Below are 18093 nucleotides of genomic sequence, written 5' to 3'. Positions count from 1 at the left end.
TGAGGACAGGGAGGCAGAAGCTTCTCAGGATTGGCTTTGCAAGCCAAATTTGATCCACCTACCAGGTGTATTACTTTGCATGTCTCACCCTTCCCATTTTAAATTCCCAATCTCAGAAGATTAGCAGGGGGGTATGGGGAGACTTGCACAGGCTTTAAGAAAGCCCCCATGCTCCCATTTCAGCCTGAAATAGTAGCATGGGGACTCTATTAAAGCCCTTTCCAAAAGCGCTTTTCGAAGCACTCAACCATTTCTCCTTTAAGTGAAGGGGGCAGCTGCATAAAACTGCCCTTTTGGGAAGCGCTTTAAGGCAGTCCCCACACTCCTGTTGCAGCTGACACGGGAACATGAGGGGTGCCTTACATTACTTCACAAAAGGGCTGTTTGAAGCAGCTCACACACTTGTCCACTGGGGAGAGGGGAGGAGAAACTTCTTTTCTCCCCACTGCTGCCACTGGTGCCCACCTAATTCCAGAAGTACATGAACTGCTTTAAGAAGCATTTTTGAGAAGTACTCTAATCCCTGCTTATCAGCTAATAAGTGGAGATTAAAATCTTGCCTTGGCTGTACAATCCTGTTCCTTGCTGAACAGTAGTAGAAAGTATCCGTTTATCTGGTGGTGTTAGCTGCTGGGTGGGTGAGCATGATTTGAGGGAAATGGCCAGCAAGCAAAATTGGACCCCCTGACAGGCAGAGATTGGCCTGCGGGCTGGAGATGCCTCACCCTTTTTAGGATAAAGACAGGAGCAGTTTGTCATGTTGAAGCTTACTGAATTATAAGTGAGCTTATGTGTCATGTGACATTTCCCATTGTAGCAACAGGAGGCTGACCTCCATGCCACATGCCACAATAATCAACTCATTTTAGACATGTTTTTTCTGTTTATTGCACTGTCACTTTGTTTACAAAGTAGACAGATACAAGCAACAGTTTATTCTAACTTTACTGGGACTAGTGCCTTCAGGTTGCTGAACTAGTTTGGCAATCTTTCTGCTGCATCTTCACCTTCCCACTGTTGTGTATGTTGTGTATGCATTGAGTAGCTCCAAGAGCACAAATTTGTCCTCTACTCTACTTCCATCTGCAATACTAGATGGTCAGCCATTAATTTTTTTTGGGGGGGGGGGGAGGCAACATTTTTCAATATGGATCTGCACAGCAGCAAAGCAGGAATAACTTCTGTTTTGTGCAAAAGTAGACCCCTCTGGTTAATAAAGCATACTGTTGGAAGTACCATTATATCACACATGCATTATATCCGTGCATATGGACTGAACTATAAAAATCACAGATTCTGTGGGGGGGGGGATTCTGTGATTTCTAAAGGATCTGTTCTCATTCTCCCCTTTCAAATTCCTCCTTTGAGGGAAATAAGGCTTGGAATGTCAGTTTCACCTCCCATTTCTCATTCCCCTTCCTCAAAAAACTAGTCTGAAGTCGACAGTTCAATCCTCTACATGTCTACTCACAAGTCAGACCCATTGATTTCAGTTGGACTTATTCTCAGATAGATGAATTGTAATCTTAAACAGTGACATGGAGGACTACCTTAGCAAAAAGATAAAAAATACAACGAGGGAGAAGCGAAGGCAGTCACAGCAAAATTGCATAATTGAAGGACATTAAATGGTAAAGGGAGATAAACCATCAAAAAGAGGCAACAGTGAATCTACTCCCAAAATACTCTGGGCAGGTAACCATTGGCAAAGGTGCTATTATATGAGAGAGAAAATGGTTCTGAAACTGCCACTCACTACTGTACCTCCCTCTGTATACATCACCACGTGGCACAGAATTTCACAAGAGAAGCATGCTTCATGCAACATTCATTGCTGTGTGTGGACACAAACTGGCGATTTAGCTTAACACAATTACTGATGTTGCAATGCCTAAAACTTAATAGGGGCCAGCTTGAGGCAGAGTTTACTGCAACCAGATCTAGAGAGAGCCCTCCAATCTCAGGTCTCAATAGTCATTTGTTGGAGCTGGGGCTTAAATTGAAAATTTGGGGTGCAGCAGGTGAAAGTTTTGCTGATCGGACATGGATCATAAATTAGCCTGGCCAATTCAGAAACCTTACGCTCCCTGCCCAATCACGAGGCCACTTTCGAAACATCGCTTATTCAAGAGGGCAAGTAATTTGCCAGGCTGGTCACCAGCTTATATAATAACATACTGGATTCCTGTTTAGCTTTGAGTAATTTTTTGAGAGGGAAGAGGCAAACCATTAACGTTATCAATTCAAGTGTGTATATGTATCATCAGCAGGAATTCCGTAAGAAGGAAGCAATCACTGTTAATAACCTATGCTAGTATTTCCAGAATTCAGCTATTAAAATATGCTTTCTATTATTCTCCCCACCCCCAAGGAACTGTTGCTTCATTTGCCTACTAATACCGTATCTGAGCAGAGTTCAATACCGCTTCTGTTTGCCTGTACTGCAAGTGCCAAAACCGTGGTGGCCAATCCTTTGCTGCATCTTAGTAACCTGACTCATGACATACTACATGCTATAGTAAACCTTCATGCGCCTCCCAGTCCAGATGTACAAAATAATAAGGCAAGTATTATTACAAGTAACTTTCTTTTTTGTCTTTGAATAAGTTTTTTTTTAACAATTGAAAATATGGTGGGATTCGACTAAGTTGCTGCGCAAGCGAAACAGGGTCCACTTGCACAACAGAACTTTCTTCTGTTTACGCATACTGCACTAAATGCTACGTTGCATTTCACCCGTTTATATCTACGCACATGTATTCCCTGGCACAAAAGTCTGCCCTTGGAATTACTTTAATTAAGACCACGTTGGTGCGAGTGTGTTTTGTTCATTTTTAAATAGATGCTGGCACATTACGTCATGTGACATACTGTGTTTGACTTGATAATTTGTTTCTGGAAACGAGAGGTTCCAACATTACATAAACAACAATTCTTGCCTGATGTGTAATGTGTCCTCTAAAACTTTCTTCCAGATCCATGTAATGCATACATTAGCTGCATCTCTGTCAGCTTGCATATACCAGTCTCTCTGTGGTGGTCACAGCTACAGGTAATGATTTTTAAAATAAATGAATGTGAGCTTTGATGCTCACTGAGAGAAATAATTCCCTATTTGCAGTCCTACTTAAGGTATAAAAATACACAAATCTTTTTCCCCCAGCTTCTGCCTCTGTGTGTATTCTATGATAAAGGGTTATGATGTTCTGTGGTCTTTTGAAGTGTTAGATGTAAATGGACAAACTTAATTACATCTCTTATTTAACAGCACTATAGCTACTTATGGTAAGATAATCATTCGGTCCTTTTTACTATTCATACCTTCTGGAGATGTAAGTTACAGACCCCAGATTCCACCCTTTTATATTCTTTGCTTGTGACTCTGTAACCAGGTGGGTAGTAGGGCTAGAGTAGTATAACAATCTTTGATTAAACCAGCACACAAAGTTTGTGCATAACTACAAACTACAGTGTAAAATAAGATTCACAAACCAACTTCAAACCATGGTGTATGATCCTGGTTTGCTTACCTCAAAGCATGGTAGCGATCCTGGTTGAGTTTGGTGGAAAAGGAAATTAGACTTAAGCTAAACAAACTATAGTTTAGCATTATATGAACCGGGTTTGTAGGTTGAAAGACACTCTAAAACAGGCATAGGCAAACTCGGCCCTCCAGCTGTTTTGGGACTACAATTCCCATCATCCCTGACCGCTGGTCCGGTTAGCTAGGGATCATGGGAGTTGTAGTCCCAAGTTTGCCTATGCCTGCTCTAAAAGAAGAAAAGAAGTGCCATGATTAATAGAAATAGTGGCTTAATTTAATTTAATTTTAACTTTTCTTTTTTAATAGCTCATTACAAGCAAACCAATTCACTGGAACGGTTTACCAAACACTGCTGCTTTCTCACCGGCATTCCTTAAGGACAGCAAGCTTAGATGAAACAGTGACTCCCAATACTGCACCATCTCAGTGGCCAGGTAGTAATGATTTTATTTTATTTGTCTTATCTAGCTTTCTTGACAATAATCAGTGCTGTTCCTTATTTTGGTTTATTTAAACAATATATACTGTATAACTACAATTGTGTATGAAAGGTCTTCAAAAAAAACAGAGAAAGGGTAAAAATCAGTTAAAACTACAAAATCGGACTTCAGTTGAAATGCCTACTGGAAGAAAAACATACTTCAGTTGCTGCCAGAATGTGAACAGGAGGGAGCCTCTTCCCCAAAATTGGGGATACAGGACTTAAACACACATAGCTCCTGGTGGATACAAGACTTATATCTGAGCCATGCGGGACCGCTTTCAGTGACTCCCGCAAATACCTTAGGGCAGGGATTAGGTGGTATTTGAGGTAACCTGGGCCCAAGTTGTTAAGGGCCTTGTAAATTAATACATTGATGTAGTTTCAGTCGAAAAAACTACATTTTTACACCATTATACTCAGTTGGTTTGGGTGGGTTGCAGCAATTACTGCACAAATAACAAATAAACACCCTAAATAGCTCACAGTAAGTTTACCATTGTCTCTGGGGAGAATTGTTTTGTGGTTTTTGTGTGTGTTTAAAAACTAGATAGTGCCTTTTCTCTTTCTAGGTATAATGGCTTTAATACAGTTATTAAATCATACTGGAGAAGAAGCGCAATCTGGGATCACAGTTTTGCTCTGTGAAATTTTGACAGCAGTCTACCTTAGCCTCTTCATCCATGGTCTCGCCACCCATTCCAGCAATGAGCTGTACAGAATTGTGGCCCATCCTCTTAATGACAAAATGTGGTTTGCTGTCTTTGGTGGAGGAGCAAAGATTCCAAAGAAAGGCCAGGTGCAACAAACATCAAAGATGGGTTAGTTCACTCTTTGTTTTCTTTACCTACAAAACTTTTGTGAACTCTGTTCCTTCCTGTTCCTGCTGCATAAACTGGCTAGGCTGTCTGGCACTGTCATTCCTCTTATCTGCTATAGTTAAATTAAGTAAATAACTGCATTAAGGCTGCAATCCTATGTAGTTCTTACATGGAAGTAGCTGAGCTTGGTTCTAAAGTAAATGCACATTGGTTTGTGCTGTAAATACTTCTAATGTAGCTGAAATAGCCATTTCATACCTTACATGTGAAATTAATCAAACAGTTCTAGGTGTTCCAGTATTTGATAGTCTAAAACTAATTTTCTATGCAGCCTATTAAATGCCAGTTTTAAAAAATATTGTCATGATATTTAAATGATTCGTGAAAAAATAATTTATTTTTGTTTGATGTAGCCATATTCCTTTACTCTAAGAGCAGCCTATGTTTTCTCTTTTTGGCAGGTAGGCACTTCCCTATGCCTAGCCCACACCAGGTAGTAGTATTCTCCATGGAATGTGTGGGGTTTACCAAATCTCTAACAGCCATCAGTACTCATAGTCCTACCAAACCTGCAGGCAAGATACTAGCTTCAGTCTTAGGCTTTTAAATCCAGTGCTGATATGTGATCTTGCATATGTAGGAATAAAGATACAAAGAAAAATTTCTGTTTGTAAGTCATGACCTCAGGTTTTTATTATGTTTTATTTATATCATGTTAACTATATGAATTGGAGTTGATTTTTTTTAAAAAAAACCCACCACATTGGTCATTCATACATTTGGAACAATCCCTTCTAAATCAGTTTTAAATGACTTCATTATTGAAGGAAGAACATGGCTTGCAATTATCAGAAATATTTCCAATACATTTTTTTTTTGCTCATGAAGACTGCTTGTTTTGTGTCACATGACCATGCATATGGCTGTGGATTTCTAACTGTTAATTTAGCATATAAAAGCCGCCTTTAGTTGTAGCAAAAATGAATCCAGTCACCATCAAAGATTGTTGTAGGGCAGCAAATAATATAAGTGTAAAACTTGGTGTCTACAGATCCTCTGGTAATGTGACCTGCTTAACATTTCATTTTGGCTGATTTATAATTTGATTTGTGATTGGCATAGGCGACACAAAATGGCCTTGGCAGAGAAGAGTTGATTTAAACATCATCATTCACATAGCCTGCTTATTTGACCACAGCAAAATGCTGCTTTGAATTCAAATGTCCACATATAATCCATTATAGATAATTTTTAATTACACCAAACAAATGATCCTGAGGAATAGTTCATGGCTCAGTTGGTAGAGCATGAGACTTCATCACAGGGTCATGGGTGTGAGCTCCACACTGGGTGAAAGATTCCTGTAGAGATGATCCTTGTGGTCCCTTCTATTATCTATAACCTACAGTAAACTTGTGTGGTATGCAGATTAGATATGAATGATGTCAACACTTAGATTCTGAAGGATTCTGATAATGGATTCCTTTGTGGCTTTAGGGTAAAATTTATAGCTCTTGCCATCTGTGAATGTACTCGGAAGTAAGCAAAACCGACTTCATTAGAACTTGCATGCAAGCACATATTTTAGGATTAACTGCTTTTCATTGGACAGCTCACTTTAGAAAAGAGGAAATACATTTGGTCAGTGTCTGTACTTAACTCTGGATTACCATGGAATTTTCAGTGATAAAATTGTGTTCCTCCCATGCTTGTAAGAAGATTTCAGGTGGGACTAGTGTTTGAAGGCAGGAATCACTGTCAGCAGCTTCAGAGGAAGAAAGATCCAGAAATGGCTGCCCATTACTGGAAAGCCATTGAATGTCGGGGCACATGTAAGCTAGATGGACCAAATACAGTGGTACCTTGGTTTACAAACTTAATCTGTTCCAGATGTCCGTTCTTAAACCAAAGTGTTCTTCAACCAAGGTGTGCTTTCCTATAGCAGTGGTGGACTCAATTTACAAATGGAACACACTCAACAGGAAGCGGAACATGTTCTGCTTCCAAGGCAAAGTTCACAAACCAAAACACGTATTTCCGGGTTTGCAGCGTTCTTAATCCAAGTTGTTCACAAACTGAGCTGTACTTAAACCAAGGTACCACTGTACTCTGATTCGGTATAAAGCAAGTTTGTGTTCACATGTCTTCCAAAATGCCACAGGTCTAATACTTGTAAAAAGTTACTCTTTCTGTATTTGTGAATTGGGATGGCCTCACACTGAGGAGCCTAATTGGAGGAGGCCAAGATGACAGAGACACGGGGGTGGGGGAGTAAACCCCCAAGATCCAGCCCAATATGTGCACACACATTTATTTAAAGAATTTATGTACCACCTTCCATCCAATTCTGATTCCAGGATGGAGTACAACAAAACACACACACCATAATCAGAATTCTCCTTTCCTTTTGATGTGTTAGCATTTTCATTTAGGTTGAAAATAAATTCTTATTTTTTAACTCGTTGGACTAAATATTTTAATAACAGTACTTCTGAAAGAGAATCTTCCACAGTGAATGATTGGCAGTCTTCCATAAATAGATCTGTATTCCTGAAATGTCTAAAGTGATGATGATTTAGTGGATATAGATACTAATAAATGGGTGTTGCACTGTGAACTGGAAGCAGGGGTAGACAAAACAGGTGTTTATTATTCCAACCCATTTTGGATTCTGCTGGTTGTCCTTCGGCTAAATTCAGATATTTAAGTATTTAATATATAGATGTGACACTTCTTCTTCTTTTATTATAACAACCTGCTGAGTAGTCCTGAATGCTGTAAGGATATTGTACAGTGCAAATTGTCAACCTTTACAAAATAACTAGAAGCCCATATTCCTCTTCATTTAGGGTGCTCAGTTGTTTTGACAATACAAAAGAATAGTAAAGTAAAACAGAAAAGTGCCATGCCAAAGTAGCTCCATGGGAGCAACCTCCCTAAAGTTATTTCAAGCAATTTGGGACTTTAGATAGCAAGTGGAATGCAAACTGGCTGTGCTGATGGTTGCAGTTTTCCAGTGCAAGCTAAGGAATGCTCAAATCTTGCTGCTTGTGTAAAACATGATACAGTCGGGGGTGGTTAATAAGAAAAGGGCATTTTGGAATTTTTGCCTAATTCATATTATACATTTAAATAGACTATTAACATAAGACTTGTCAGTTTTTTTACAATAGAACAATCTAAATTATCCAGTGATGTTTAGATTCAATTTGTCGCTTATTTATATTGTCACTTATTTATGTTCTTTTGTTAGTCTTGTTATATACATGTTTTATTAACTTCTTTCTCTGTTTCTCTGCCATGTATAAGAAAAAGCACTACAAGAATATTCCTAACCATTTAAGATACCAATCCTAAACCATTTTTAGATAAATTTCCTTAGTTATTTTGTAGAGTCAGGAACTTTGTCAGTGAGACTTCATTTCCTGTAATAAGTTTGGCATTTGTCTGTAGTTCCATAACAAATAGCCTACTAGTGCTGCAGGCCTAAACGGTAAAATTTAAATCAAGAAAGCAGTTAAGCACAGTGGTTACTGTTTAGATGGGGGTGAGTGGAAGCAAGAATTCAAAAGATCCATTATTTCTCAAGTTCTGTATCATGTAACACTTTCTGTAAGCTTATTTTCCTATGCCTTCATTTCAAACATAAGAAAGCTTTGATATTTTTGTTGAGCTCAAAAACTAATGCACCATATTAAGCAATGCATGTGCATGTTTGATGTGCTAGCTAAAAACCAAAGTTTAAAATACTTTGTATTATAACAGATATGTTTTTATCTTTAAGGTAAGTGAGTTGCATTTTTAAGGAGAATTTTATGAGCATATTTTGAGACATTATATACTGGAAAAATAAATCTGAATTATTTCTGTGTTATCGTGCACTTCCATTTATAGATTATGTACCCTTAAAACCTGCATGCCAGTGAGAATTTTGTTTACTATTAGCAAATAGCAGCACCACATGCTGCTCTTCTGTGGGGATATAAATTGACAGTCTGCATTGTAATATGATAGTTGGAAATTTGATTTCTCAGGTACGCAGAAATGAAAGTTACATTTTTTGCTAAGAATTTTCGCAGTATAATTGCACCTCTTTGGAGGTGTAGGGTTAAGGGAGAGGATAGATAAAAGTATTAAGAGTTTGGAAGCCAGAGATTTTTAAAATTGCAAATACTGTAATACTGTACTAGACTTGTTCTTGGTGGTTGGTGTTGCAATTAAGACATTGATTTTTAACATTTATTCTTAAATAGTTTGATGATAGACATCTGGTAAATGGTTTCCAAACTTTACTAAAAGATGCATCTTTTTCTCTCTGCAGCCTCTTCTCCCCTAGATGATGGTGAGAAGCAACAGAAGTTTTTAAGAATGTCATCAAAATCCTCTCTAAAAGAGAGTTCACAGACTACTTTACCCTCGATAGAACAAGATGCCCCAAATTACAAAGAGAAATTTATTCCTCCTGAACTTAGTATCTGGGACTACTTCATAGCAAAGGTATTTTAATTTTTATTCACTTTTGGAATATTTTCCATAAGCAAAAGTGATTCTCACTCTGTCACATACTGGCCTTGCTGGTGAGATAGTTTTTCTTGGCAAAAAGCAGGCTCCAGTTTCAAGAAGAAGCACAATCAACTCTTGATTCTTCAAGCAGATACCCTCATTGGCACCACTGAATGCATCTTTTAAGCCCTTACCCACACCTGATGAAATGTATGATATCAGATGTAGGGCAGGTGGACATGGCTTCCCCAAAACAGTCTTGCGGGCCAAATGGGCAGGAGGCTCTCCAACTCTGGTTTAAAACTGTGTCTTAATATGACACGTTACTTGAATTATTCCAAAAACCCTGCTTGAAAAGCAATCTCTTAACCTTAAATTATTGGCTAAGCAGGTGGAAAAGCGAGCACATCAGCTGTGGACTGATCTTATTTGTAAAAAGCTAGGTAATTAGTAAAGTAGCTTGAGGACAATAGGAGGCAACTCTGAAAGGAAATGGCGCCAAGAAATAAAAGGAAAGGTGTGCAGAATATATGAATTACAGTATTTTTCTGTGTATAAGACTAGGTTTCCCCCCTAAAAATAATGTCAAAAATTAGGGGGCGTCATACACGGATACATCTCCCCCCATTTTCTTAAATCTGAGTCCCCAAAATAGGGAGCATCTTATACATGGGGGTGTCTTATAGACGAAAAAATGAAAGTGTAAGTATAAGGTAAGTATAAATGAAAGAGGGAACCTGGCATTTTTCCTAAGTTCTTTATTGGTTTTACCCTATTCAAGCCAAGTCATACTAAAAGTAATCTGAAATTGAAATGATAAGCAGATCTCCCTAAGTATTTGAAGCTAGTGTATTTTGTTTTGTGTTTACCTCGATTGAGACTTCCATTTTACCTTTTAGCCATTTCTTCCATCATCGCAAACTAGAATTGAATATGACTCAGAGGAGAGTCAGGAAAGCAGCGATGATGAAGGTGATGATGAATTCTCACCAGACTTAAAGAGTCAGGAACATTCAAATTCAAATTCATATAGGTATGAAATGATTTGATTCATTTGTTTTCCTTTACTGTTTCTACATTTGTTTTCATCTATGGAATGGGAGGCATCTAGGGAAGAGGTAATCTTTCCATCTAATGTTCTCTCCTACACACACCCAAAGTGCTTCTGTACACAAACTGGAACTTGCAGTTTTTGTGCCAAATGAGAGAGGAGGAGAAAGAAGGGAAAACTGAAGGTGGGGGATATTACATTGTGGGTGGGAGAGAGGGGGGACGTGGAGTGATATTGCAACCCTTTGCGGGTTTGGGAGGTGAGGAAGGAAGAACGCATTGTAGTCTTGGGGAGGAATATGGAAGCAGGTGGGGGAAATTCTGTGGTCCTGGGGAGGGAAACTCGGGGGAAGACAACTGAGGCAGGGAGAAGGGAGTTGGTGTATGGAGCAATCAGAGGAACACCCTTTAGTTAATAATAAAAAGGAAAGGGAAACCAGTATTATCTTTTCACAGCTCGTGTATACTTGTTTGTGTATTCTGTTTAGTTGGTCTCTGATGCGGTTGGCTATGGTTCAGCTTGTCCTCCAGAACTTGAAGACTTTCTACCCTATGGCTGGGCATGATCTTTCAGGTAAGTCTGTCTTAGTGGGTTTTTGGATTTGTTTATATAGAATTCCCTCATATTCCTTAATTAACCCATTTTACTGGTGCTTATTTTTATTATTTCATAAAATTTATACAACTGTTGATAATGAAAAAAATAATGTGTACATATGTGTACATCCTTGCTTGCAGTTACTTTTTTTAAAAAAATTGGTTTTATTCATAACAAACAATATAAAATAAACATCAATACAATATCACAGTGTGGGATTTCTCCAGTCCCTTGACTTCCCTCTACCCTCTCCATGGTTCCATTATATTTATTATTCATGCATGCATGTCCATATCTTATTTTCCATCTATACACATCTGATTCTATCTGTTATCATAATACTGCAACTGTTCTTTAGTCCTTGCTTGCAGTTACAAGTCTAGTTGAGTTTTAGTTGGTGTAAAAGGTAAACTTGTTTTCCTGAAAGGCATTGTGGGATGGCGTTGTTTAAGGAATGAGAAAATTAGCCTTCTCTTTTTCCTTCTTGAAATACGAATGAATGAATTTTATTATTTCGGTTACAGACCAGTTCCTGCTCACATACAATATCAAGGAAGTCATAAAACACGATAGGCATACATTTGAATTTGCAATTAGGTATAACAGGGACAATATAACAGGGAAATATGTGGATGAGAAGCTAATATAATGTCCAGATGCTGAACTACAGTGGTACCTCGCAAGACGAATGCCTCGCAAGACAAAAAACTCGCTAGACGAAAGGTTTTTCCGTTTTCGATTTGCCTCGCAAGACGAATTTCCCTATGGGCTTGCTTCGCAAGACGAAAACGTCTCGCGACTTTGTTTTCTTTGTCTAAAAACAAAGACATGTTTTGTTTATAAAGTTAATTTATTTTCCCTTCAATTTTTGAACTGCTCTTTACAGTATGTGTGACTTTAAAGAGCAGTTAATAAACTGTTGTTGTACCAAATTTGGCTTTGTTTGGACTTTTTTTGACCATAGGAACGCATTAATTGATTTTCAATGCATTCCTATGGGATTTCGTGCTTCGCAAGACGAAAAATTCGCTAGACGACAAAAATTGTGGAACGAATTAATTTCGTCTTGCGGGGCACCACTGTAATGATCCCTCTTGAACTTTGTGAGTGAATATTCAAAAGGGACTGAGTGAGAGGAGTTTTAAGGGTAAAAGTTTTGCAAGAATATCATCATGAGCCGCAGGTGCTAAAGCCTCCCTTTATAGAGCTGCTTAAAGAGAGAGGCTTTTTTTTTTTTTTACATCCTCCAGTACAACAGCCAGCTAAAATATTAAATGTGGCTAAACCTGAGCTCATGTTGAACGAGCATATATTTAAGTTACATCCCAAGCCATGTTCTAGCAGTAATATTTTTATACTGCCTTTATAAAAAGCACATACAGCCAGCTAACAGGCTAGAATCTATGCAACTGTGAAAAGGGTCTGCTTTGTGTTAAACCTTGAAAATAATTAACAGATGCAGTCATATTAAGGATAATTTTGAGGAACTAAGCTCCATTTAATACCAGGGTGTTGGTGTGGTGTACTAGTTGAGGGTGCCAGACTAGGATTGGGAAGATACAAATGTACATTTATTCATGAAGTTTATTAGCTTACCTTGGGCCAGTCACTATCTATTTTACAGAGATAAAAAAGGTGTGTATATCATCTTGAGCTCTTTTGAGGAAAGGATCAAATGTACCTAAAAATATTTATACATACATGAACAACGTATATAAAGGATTTTAGGGTTGGACTAAAGAACTGTTATTCCTCATTTCCTAACCGGTTTGCCATCTGCAGCTTTGTTTTGATAGCTACTCCTACAGTTCATTAGCACATATAAATGCCCATGCCCAAAATTAGCATGTAAATTTATGTGTCCGTTTGATTTTGTTTTTAATTTCTGGTTGCCTCGCTTGTGTGCATCTTGACAGGGAAATGTGCAGGCTCCATCCATAGAGTAAAATCTGCTATTGATGTGACAGCAGTACCTTAGCAGAAAATAGAGTGTAAAGTTCCTTAATATATTGCAGTTAAGGGGAAACCTGTTCTTGTTTTAGAGCTTCCAGTTAGTTCCCCACTGTGTCATGCAGTACTAAAGATACTTCAGCGCTGGGAGCAAGTTCTTCTTAGACGACTTGAGATGCATGGTGGCCCACCAGAAAACTTCATTTCTGTTCATACTTCTCAAGATGCGTCCTCTTCAGGCCCCGCACTACTTCGCCACAAAGCCTTGCTAGAGCCAACAAACACCCCCTTCAAGTAAGTGTGCTCAGTGGCTCTGTCGCTTTTGTACTTTTCATGCTCTTTAAACCCGTTGTCATTCATGTTTCCATATTGGCAATACGTTCTAATTAGTGTTGTAAGCGTACCTCAGCATAGCGTGGATGTGTTGTGGATCGAGGGCCCGACACTGCTATGTGAAATAAATACACAAGGACACGTGATATAAGGTTAATGGGCAAGAAAAGGCCACAACTTTATTGATTACAGCAGTGAAAAGGTATTGGCTTAGGCATTGGATGACTATAGGAGGTGGGTTTATTCAACAGTGGGTGGAGCCTGTTGATGCTCATCCAACTATAGGCTCACCCCCTGATGTCACCGAGGGTCGTGCCATGGCCTCCCGCTAAACAGGCATCAGACAGAATACACGACCGCCAGATTCCTTTAATGGAATAACCCACGGTAGATAGCATAGGTGATGGCCACACCTAGCCCTTGACACAGCACAACACATGAATCCAATGCCTAACCTACCCACCAATAGGGACGACGACGAATGAGGAGGAGGCGGAGCTGGCACCACAGCATTAAGCTGCTACACACGCCCCCCGGAGGCACCTGGTTGGCCACCTCCGGTGGACGTGGGCGCCAGCCAGGTAGGAGGGGAGGGGGCTAATGCCCCCTACCAGGGGCGGAGCTCGGTCTCCCGCCCACAACCACTCCCCTCTCTTCCAGGGAGGAGAGTCTTTACCTCAAAGGAAGTTTCAGATAGTACTTAAGGATAATTCACTAATTTTGTGTGTGTGCGTGTGTAGATTGTATTTTAATGTACACTTAAAACTGTATATTTAAAAGTGGAAAGGCAAAGCAAACATGAATCATGCAGATAAACATGGAGTTGGGGTGGGCTGTAGCTGGTGACAACCCTGACTTTTGCTCTGACCCCCTCTGCTGCTTTAAGTTATATAGTGTTGTGGCTTTCCATCAGTCCTCCACAACCGAACACTACAAATACAAACAAGTAAGTAAATCAAATGATATACCTTTTGCTGTTTTCTGAAGGAAGTCTTACCTTAATGTGCAAGGAAACATAAGGACTTTTATGGAAATAAGAGAGCTTCTTCACCCACCTTATTTTTATTTATCCAGTTTCTTCTCTTTTATTTTATCTTTTACACTATTACTTATCGTTTTCTTCTTCTTTCTGTTACCTTTGGTTGTGCTTCATCAAAATTTGCTAAGACGCTCTGCTGCTTTTCCAGATGACATCTGCACTCCTTGCTCGGACTGGGTCATCTTGATTTAAAACCTAGCTTCCTTGAAACAAAACAAACTTGAGGGATTAGTTATTTGGCTCCATGTGAATAGGTTAACATAATTATTAATTTCATGCTGGCAAAAAATGATTCTCTTTGGCGGTCACCTGCGTCCTGCCTGGCGTTGATTTGAGCAATGAGCAAATCTGGATTCTCCTCTGCCAGATTTACAAGGGTAGTGGGACTAAACTGGGCTTACAGAAAAAGCTTCTGAAACTGCAGCATGCTTAAAAACATGTTTCTCTTCATTTTTAGGTCTAAAAGTAATAATGCACTATCTGTGAAGAGACTTTGGCAATACCTCGTTAAACAAGAAATGGTCCAGGAAACCTTTATCAGAAACATATTTTCAAAGAAAAGGTGCTTGAATGAGGTATGTTATTGTATGTTTTTATACAGAAATTTAATAACATTAACTTGGCTTTTCTTAAGCCAGCGTTCCTCAAATTTTTGAACTCACAGGGTCTCCCCCCCAACCCCCATCCAAGCTTGTTCTAGTTTCCAAGGCACCACATTCCTCAAATACAAAGGTTGCATATGCTTAATGTGTAAGCAGTAAAGTTCACTGGCTGGAGAACAATATAATGGAAGTATTATTTGTCTGGTATAAATACATTTATTATAGTGTGTCCAATTTCCCTTTGTGAGCTGAGAGTTAAGTCTTCACCTTAGTATCTAAGGTATAGAACTCTTTCTGATGTACTTCTGAGAATGTACTTCAAAGAAGTTTATTGCAGCATTCCACGATTTTGTTCCACTAAGTTAAATGTTGTTGCATATTCATAAAACTACCTTGTCTTATGTTGCATGTTAGTCTCATCTTGTCTTTTGTCATGTGATTTATTCTTTTCTGGTGTAGTCAATAGAAGACCAAAACGAACATATCAAAAGTACTTCAGTGGAGGAGCCTGGAATCAATAAGGTATATGTGAAATAAAATAAATGGTGATATGGGAAAACTATAGCCTACATTCAAAATGTGTGTGTGTGTGTGTGTGTGTGTGTGTGTGTGTTTTAACTGTGTAACACATTATGTGGTTCATTGGTATTGATTGGGAAGATACAGAGTGGACTAATACCAGCAATCGTCTGGTCTCCTTTGTATGTGATCCCCCCCCCCCCGAGTCAACTGTGTCAGGTCTTGCAGATTAATTTTATTTGTATTTGATAAACTGTGCAGACTTTAATTGTAATTATGTTTAAAGGCTACAACCAGCAACCTGTAAAACCTTCATAGATACTTCTATGTGTCAGACAAGTGCATAAGTAATGTGTATACTGGTATTTCTGAGCTTGGTAACAGAGGCCTAACATACAAAAACAGAAGATTTCACTCTATAACCTTCTGACTTGTAGAATTGTTCATGTGATTATTGCTGCTCTTGACAAATTTCACATTATTTGTGACTGATTCTGAACTATTAAATGGTAGATACCGAGTCAATTTTAAATATTTCATAGGTAGACATGGTTCATCTTTATGTGAAATTACTTTTCTTTCTCTAGTTTTCTGGTTATGCACTAAATATAACAGTGATGGGACAATAAATGATTATAAAGTAGATAGAATGCAAAGTTGTTACACCTTTTAAAATGTGTTTTAATTTTTTATAACAATTTACCTTTTTTTACTGGACTATCTAGAACTAATTAAAAGTAACATGCTTTCAAGTAGCACAGAACTCTTCCTGGTTAATATGTAGCTTTTATATTTCAGCATGAGCTAGAAAGATAGAAATCTTACTGATTAAAAAAGGGTATGTGTGTGACCCGCCTCTCTCTTTGTTTCCCTTTTATATACAGATAGAGACTGATATGGGATACCCTGGAAGTAAAGCTAGAATTATCCATAAAGAGTCTGACATTATCACTGCTTTTGCTGTCAACAAGGTATGCACACAAATGGGGTGCTTTAAAACAAAATGAATATTTTGGAATGTTGTAGTTTAGGCTCACAAGAAGGAAGAGCTATTGTAATATTTAAAGAAAATAGTCAGACCTTAGCTAGAGGTAATAACACCATTTTTATTTCTCCTACAGTCAATATTATGTTGTGTTCTGCATGCACAAAAGGCACAGTGATCTCTGTTGCAGTAATTCTGCTCTTCTAGAAACTTTGGTCTACTACCAACATAAATAGATGGTTGCAATGGAACTGAGTGGGTACAACATAAATGAAAAGTCATATATATGGGCAGCTTTTCATTCAGTTGAACCTTTGAAATGCGATAATACTGACTGAAAAACTGATAGCAGATAGCTATTTCAATCATACCCTGATAATGGTTTTCCTGGGGCATCTGGCTGGTCAATTTTGGAAACAAGCTTGCTGAACCAGATAAACCTGACTGCAGCATGGATATTATATTTTTAACCTTCTGCACTTTCCACCCAAAGAAGAGTAGCTGATTGGTGTGGTTGGGGACCCAAATGATATGAAGCTATGTGGAACTCTGCCAATGCGGATTCATTTAAACACCCTGTCACACTCATAACTTCACGCTTCCATGGGGCTTTTGTATTCAGTGGTGAACAGGTAATAGTAGAATTAAAGGTATTGTTAACCGGTGGTGTCCTGAGCTTATTATTTTCCCCTTACACTTGTATATTGTAGGCCAACAGGAATTGTATTGCAATAGCTTCAAGTCATGATGTTCAAGAACTAGATGTTTCTGGAATTCTTGCTACACAGATCTACACTTGGGTTGATGAAGATGTAGAAGTGGAAGCTAAAGGGTATATTTTTTCATTTGTTGGCTATATCTCCTAACATTGGCTTCTGTACATGAATTTATTTTTTTCTTAAAAATATAAAGCAGTATAGAAATGAAATGAATAATAATACATGATAATGATACTGTTAATTTCTTAATCCAACTAGTTTTTTAAAAGTTATTAAAACATTTATCTAAGAGTGTTATGGGATCTCCTTCCTGATTTTCTTTATCTCTCCAACCTTGGGCTTTCCCCCTCTCTGTTTGCTGCAGTTCCCAGACCACCTTTTCCCCAGTGTTAGCACTGCCTTTCTGCTACCCTTATTTGCTGTGGTTTTACAGTCCACCTGTGTTGACAGAAGCAATCATTTTTCCCCCTTGGCAGCTGTTGGCTTAGCTGTCCTGATGTCTCAAAAGACTGGCCTGCTTTGACCCAGACACTGAAGTGGTTATATGGTCACCTTAGTTCTAAATTCACAGAGCCAAGTATAAGTGAAATATACTTGGAGTCGAGTGTGGATTTCATGCTCTTTATTCAGCTATAGTAGCAGTGAATGAAACTTTCCCCAAAACGTCTAGCTATATATACATTATTTACACAATGGGCCCTGCGTGATTGGCTAATTCTGGGCTGCTCCTGTAGGCTAATCAGGTTGTGGATTCACCTCCTCCAGAAGCCTGATTGGCTGCTCCTGAAGGCCAATCAGGTCGCTGATTCACTTCTACCTGAAGCTGGATTGGGTGGCTCCTGCGGACCAATCAGACTGCTGCATTCTGGATCCTATTGTTCTAGGATTCAGCTCAGTACATAACAATAAGCAGGCATCTGGGTGGCATTATGTTAACAGGATGCTGGAC

General features: G+C 38.7%; 1 protein-coding gene across 6 annotated transcripts in view; it reads left to right on the top strand.

Annotated features, from left to right (window-relative positions):
- The window catches only part of DMXL1 (Dmx like 1), a 71640-nt gene that overhangs the window by 40754 nt on the left and 12793 nt on the right, over positions 1 to 18093 (top strand). For 3 of the 6 annotated variants that reach the window (XR_014516808.1, XM_083464362.1, XM_083464361.1), the window contains exons 25-37: positions 2372 to 2563; positions 2976 to 3052; positions 3851 to 3978; positions 4598 to 4846; positions 5308 to 5421; positions 9168 to 9343; positions 10249 to 10382; positions 10888 to 10973; positions 13040 to 13241; positions 14777 to 14894; positions 15381 to 15443; positions 16325 to 16411; positions 17136 to 17257. Coding sequence is in view for 4 of the 6 variants with exons in the window: in XM_083464362.1 (XP_083320488.1) it covers positions 2372 to 2563; positions 2976 to 3052; positions 3851 to 3978; positions 4598 to 4846; positions 5308 to 5421; positions 9168 to 9343; positions 10249 to 10382; positions 10888 to 10973; positions 13040 to 13241; positions 14777 to 14894; positions 15381 to 15443; positions 16325 to 16411; positions 17136 to 17257 (1748 nt within the window). In the remaining 2 variants the exon portion in view is untranslated. The remainder of the gene's footprint in view (positions 1 to 2371; positions 2564 to 2975; positions 3053 to 3850; positions 3979 to 4597; positions 4847 to 5307; positions 5422 to 9167; positions 9344 to 10248; positions 10383 to 10887; positions 10974 to 13039; positions 13242 to 14776; positions 14895 to 15380; positions 15444 to 16324; positions 16412 to 17135; positions 17258 to 18093) is intronic. The other 3 variants (XR_014516807.1, XM_083464364.1, XM_083464363.1) reach the window with 1 other exon arrangement.

Source organism: Podarcis liolepis (genome assembly GCF_965112155.1).
Source record: "Podarcis liolepis genome assembly, chromosome: 11".
Lineage (NCBI taxonomy): Eukaryota > Metazoa > Chordata > Lepidosauria > Squamata > Lacertidae > Podarcis > Podarcis liolepis.
This window is presented reverse-complemented; position numbering and strand designations above follow the sequence as displayed.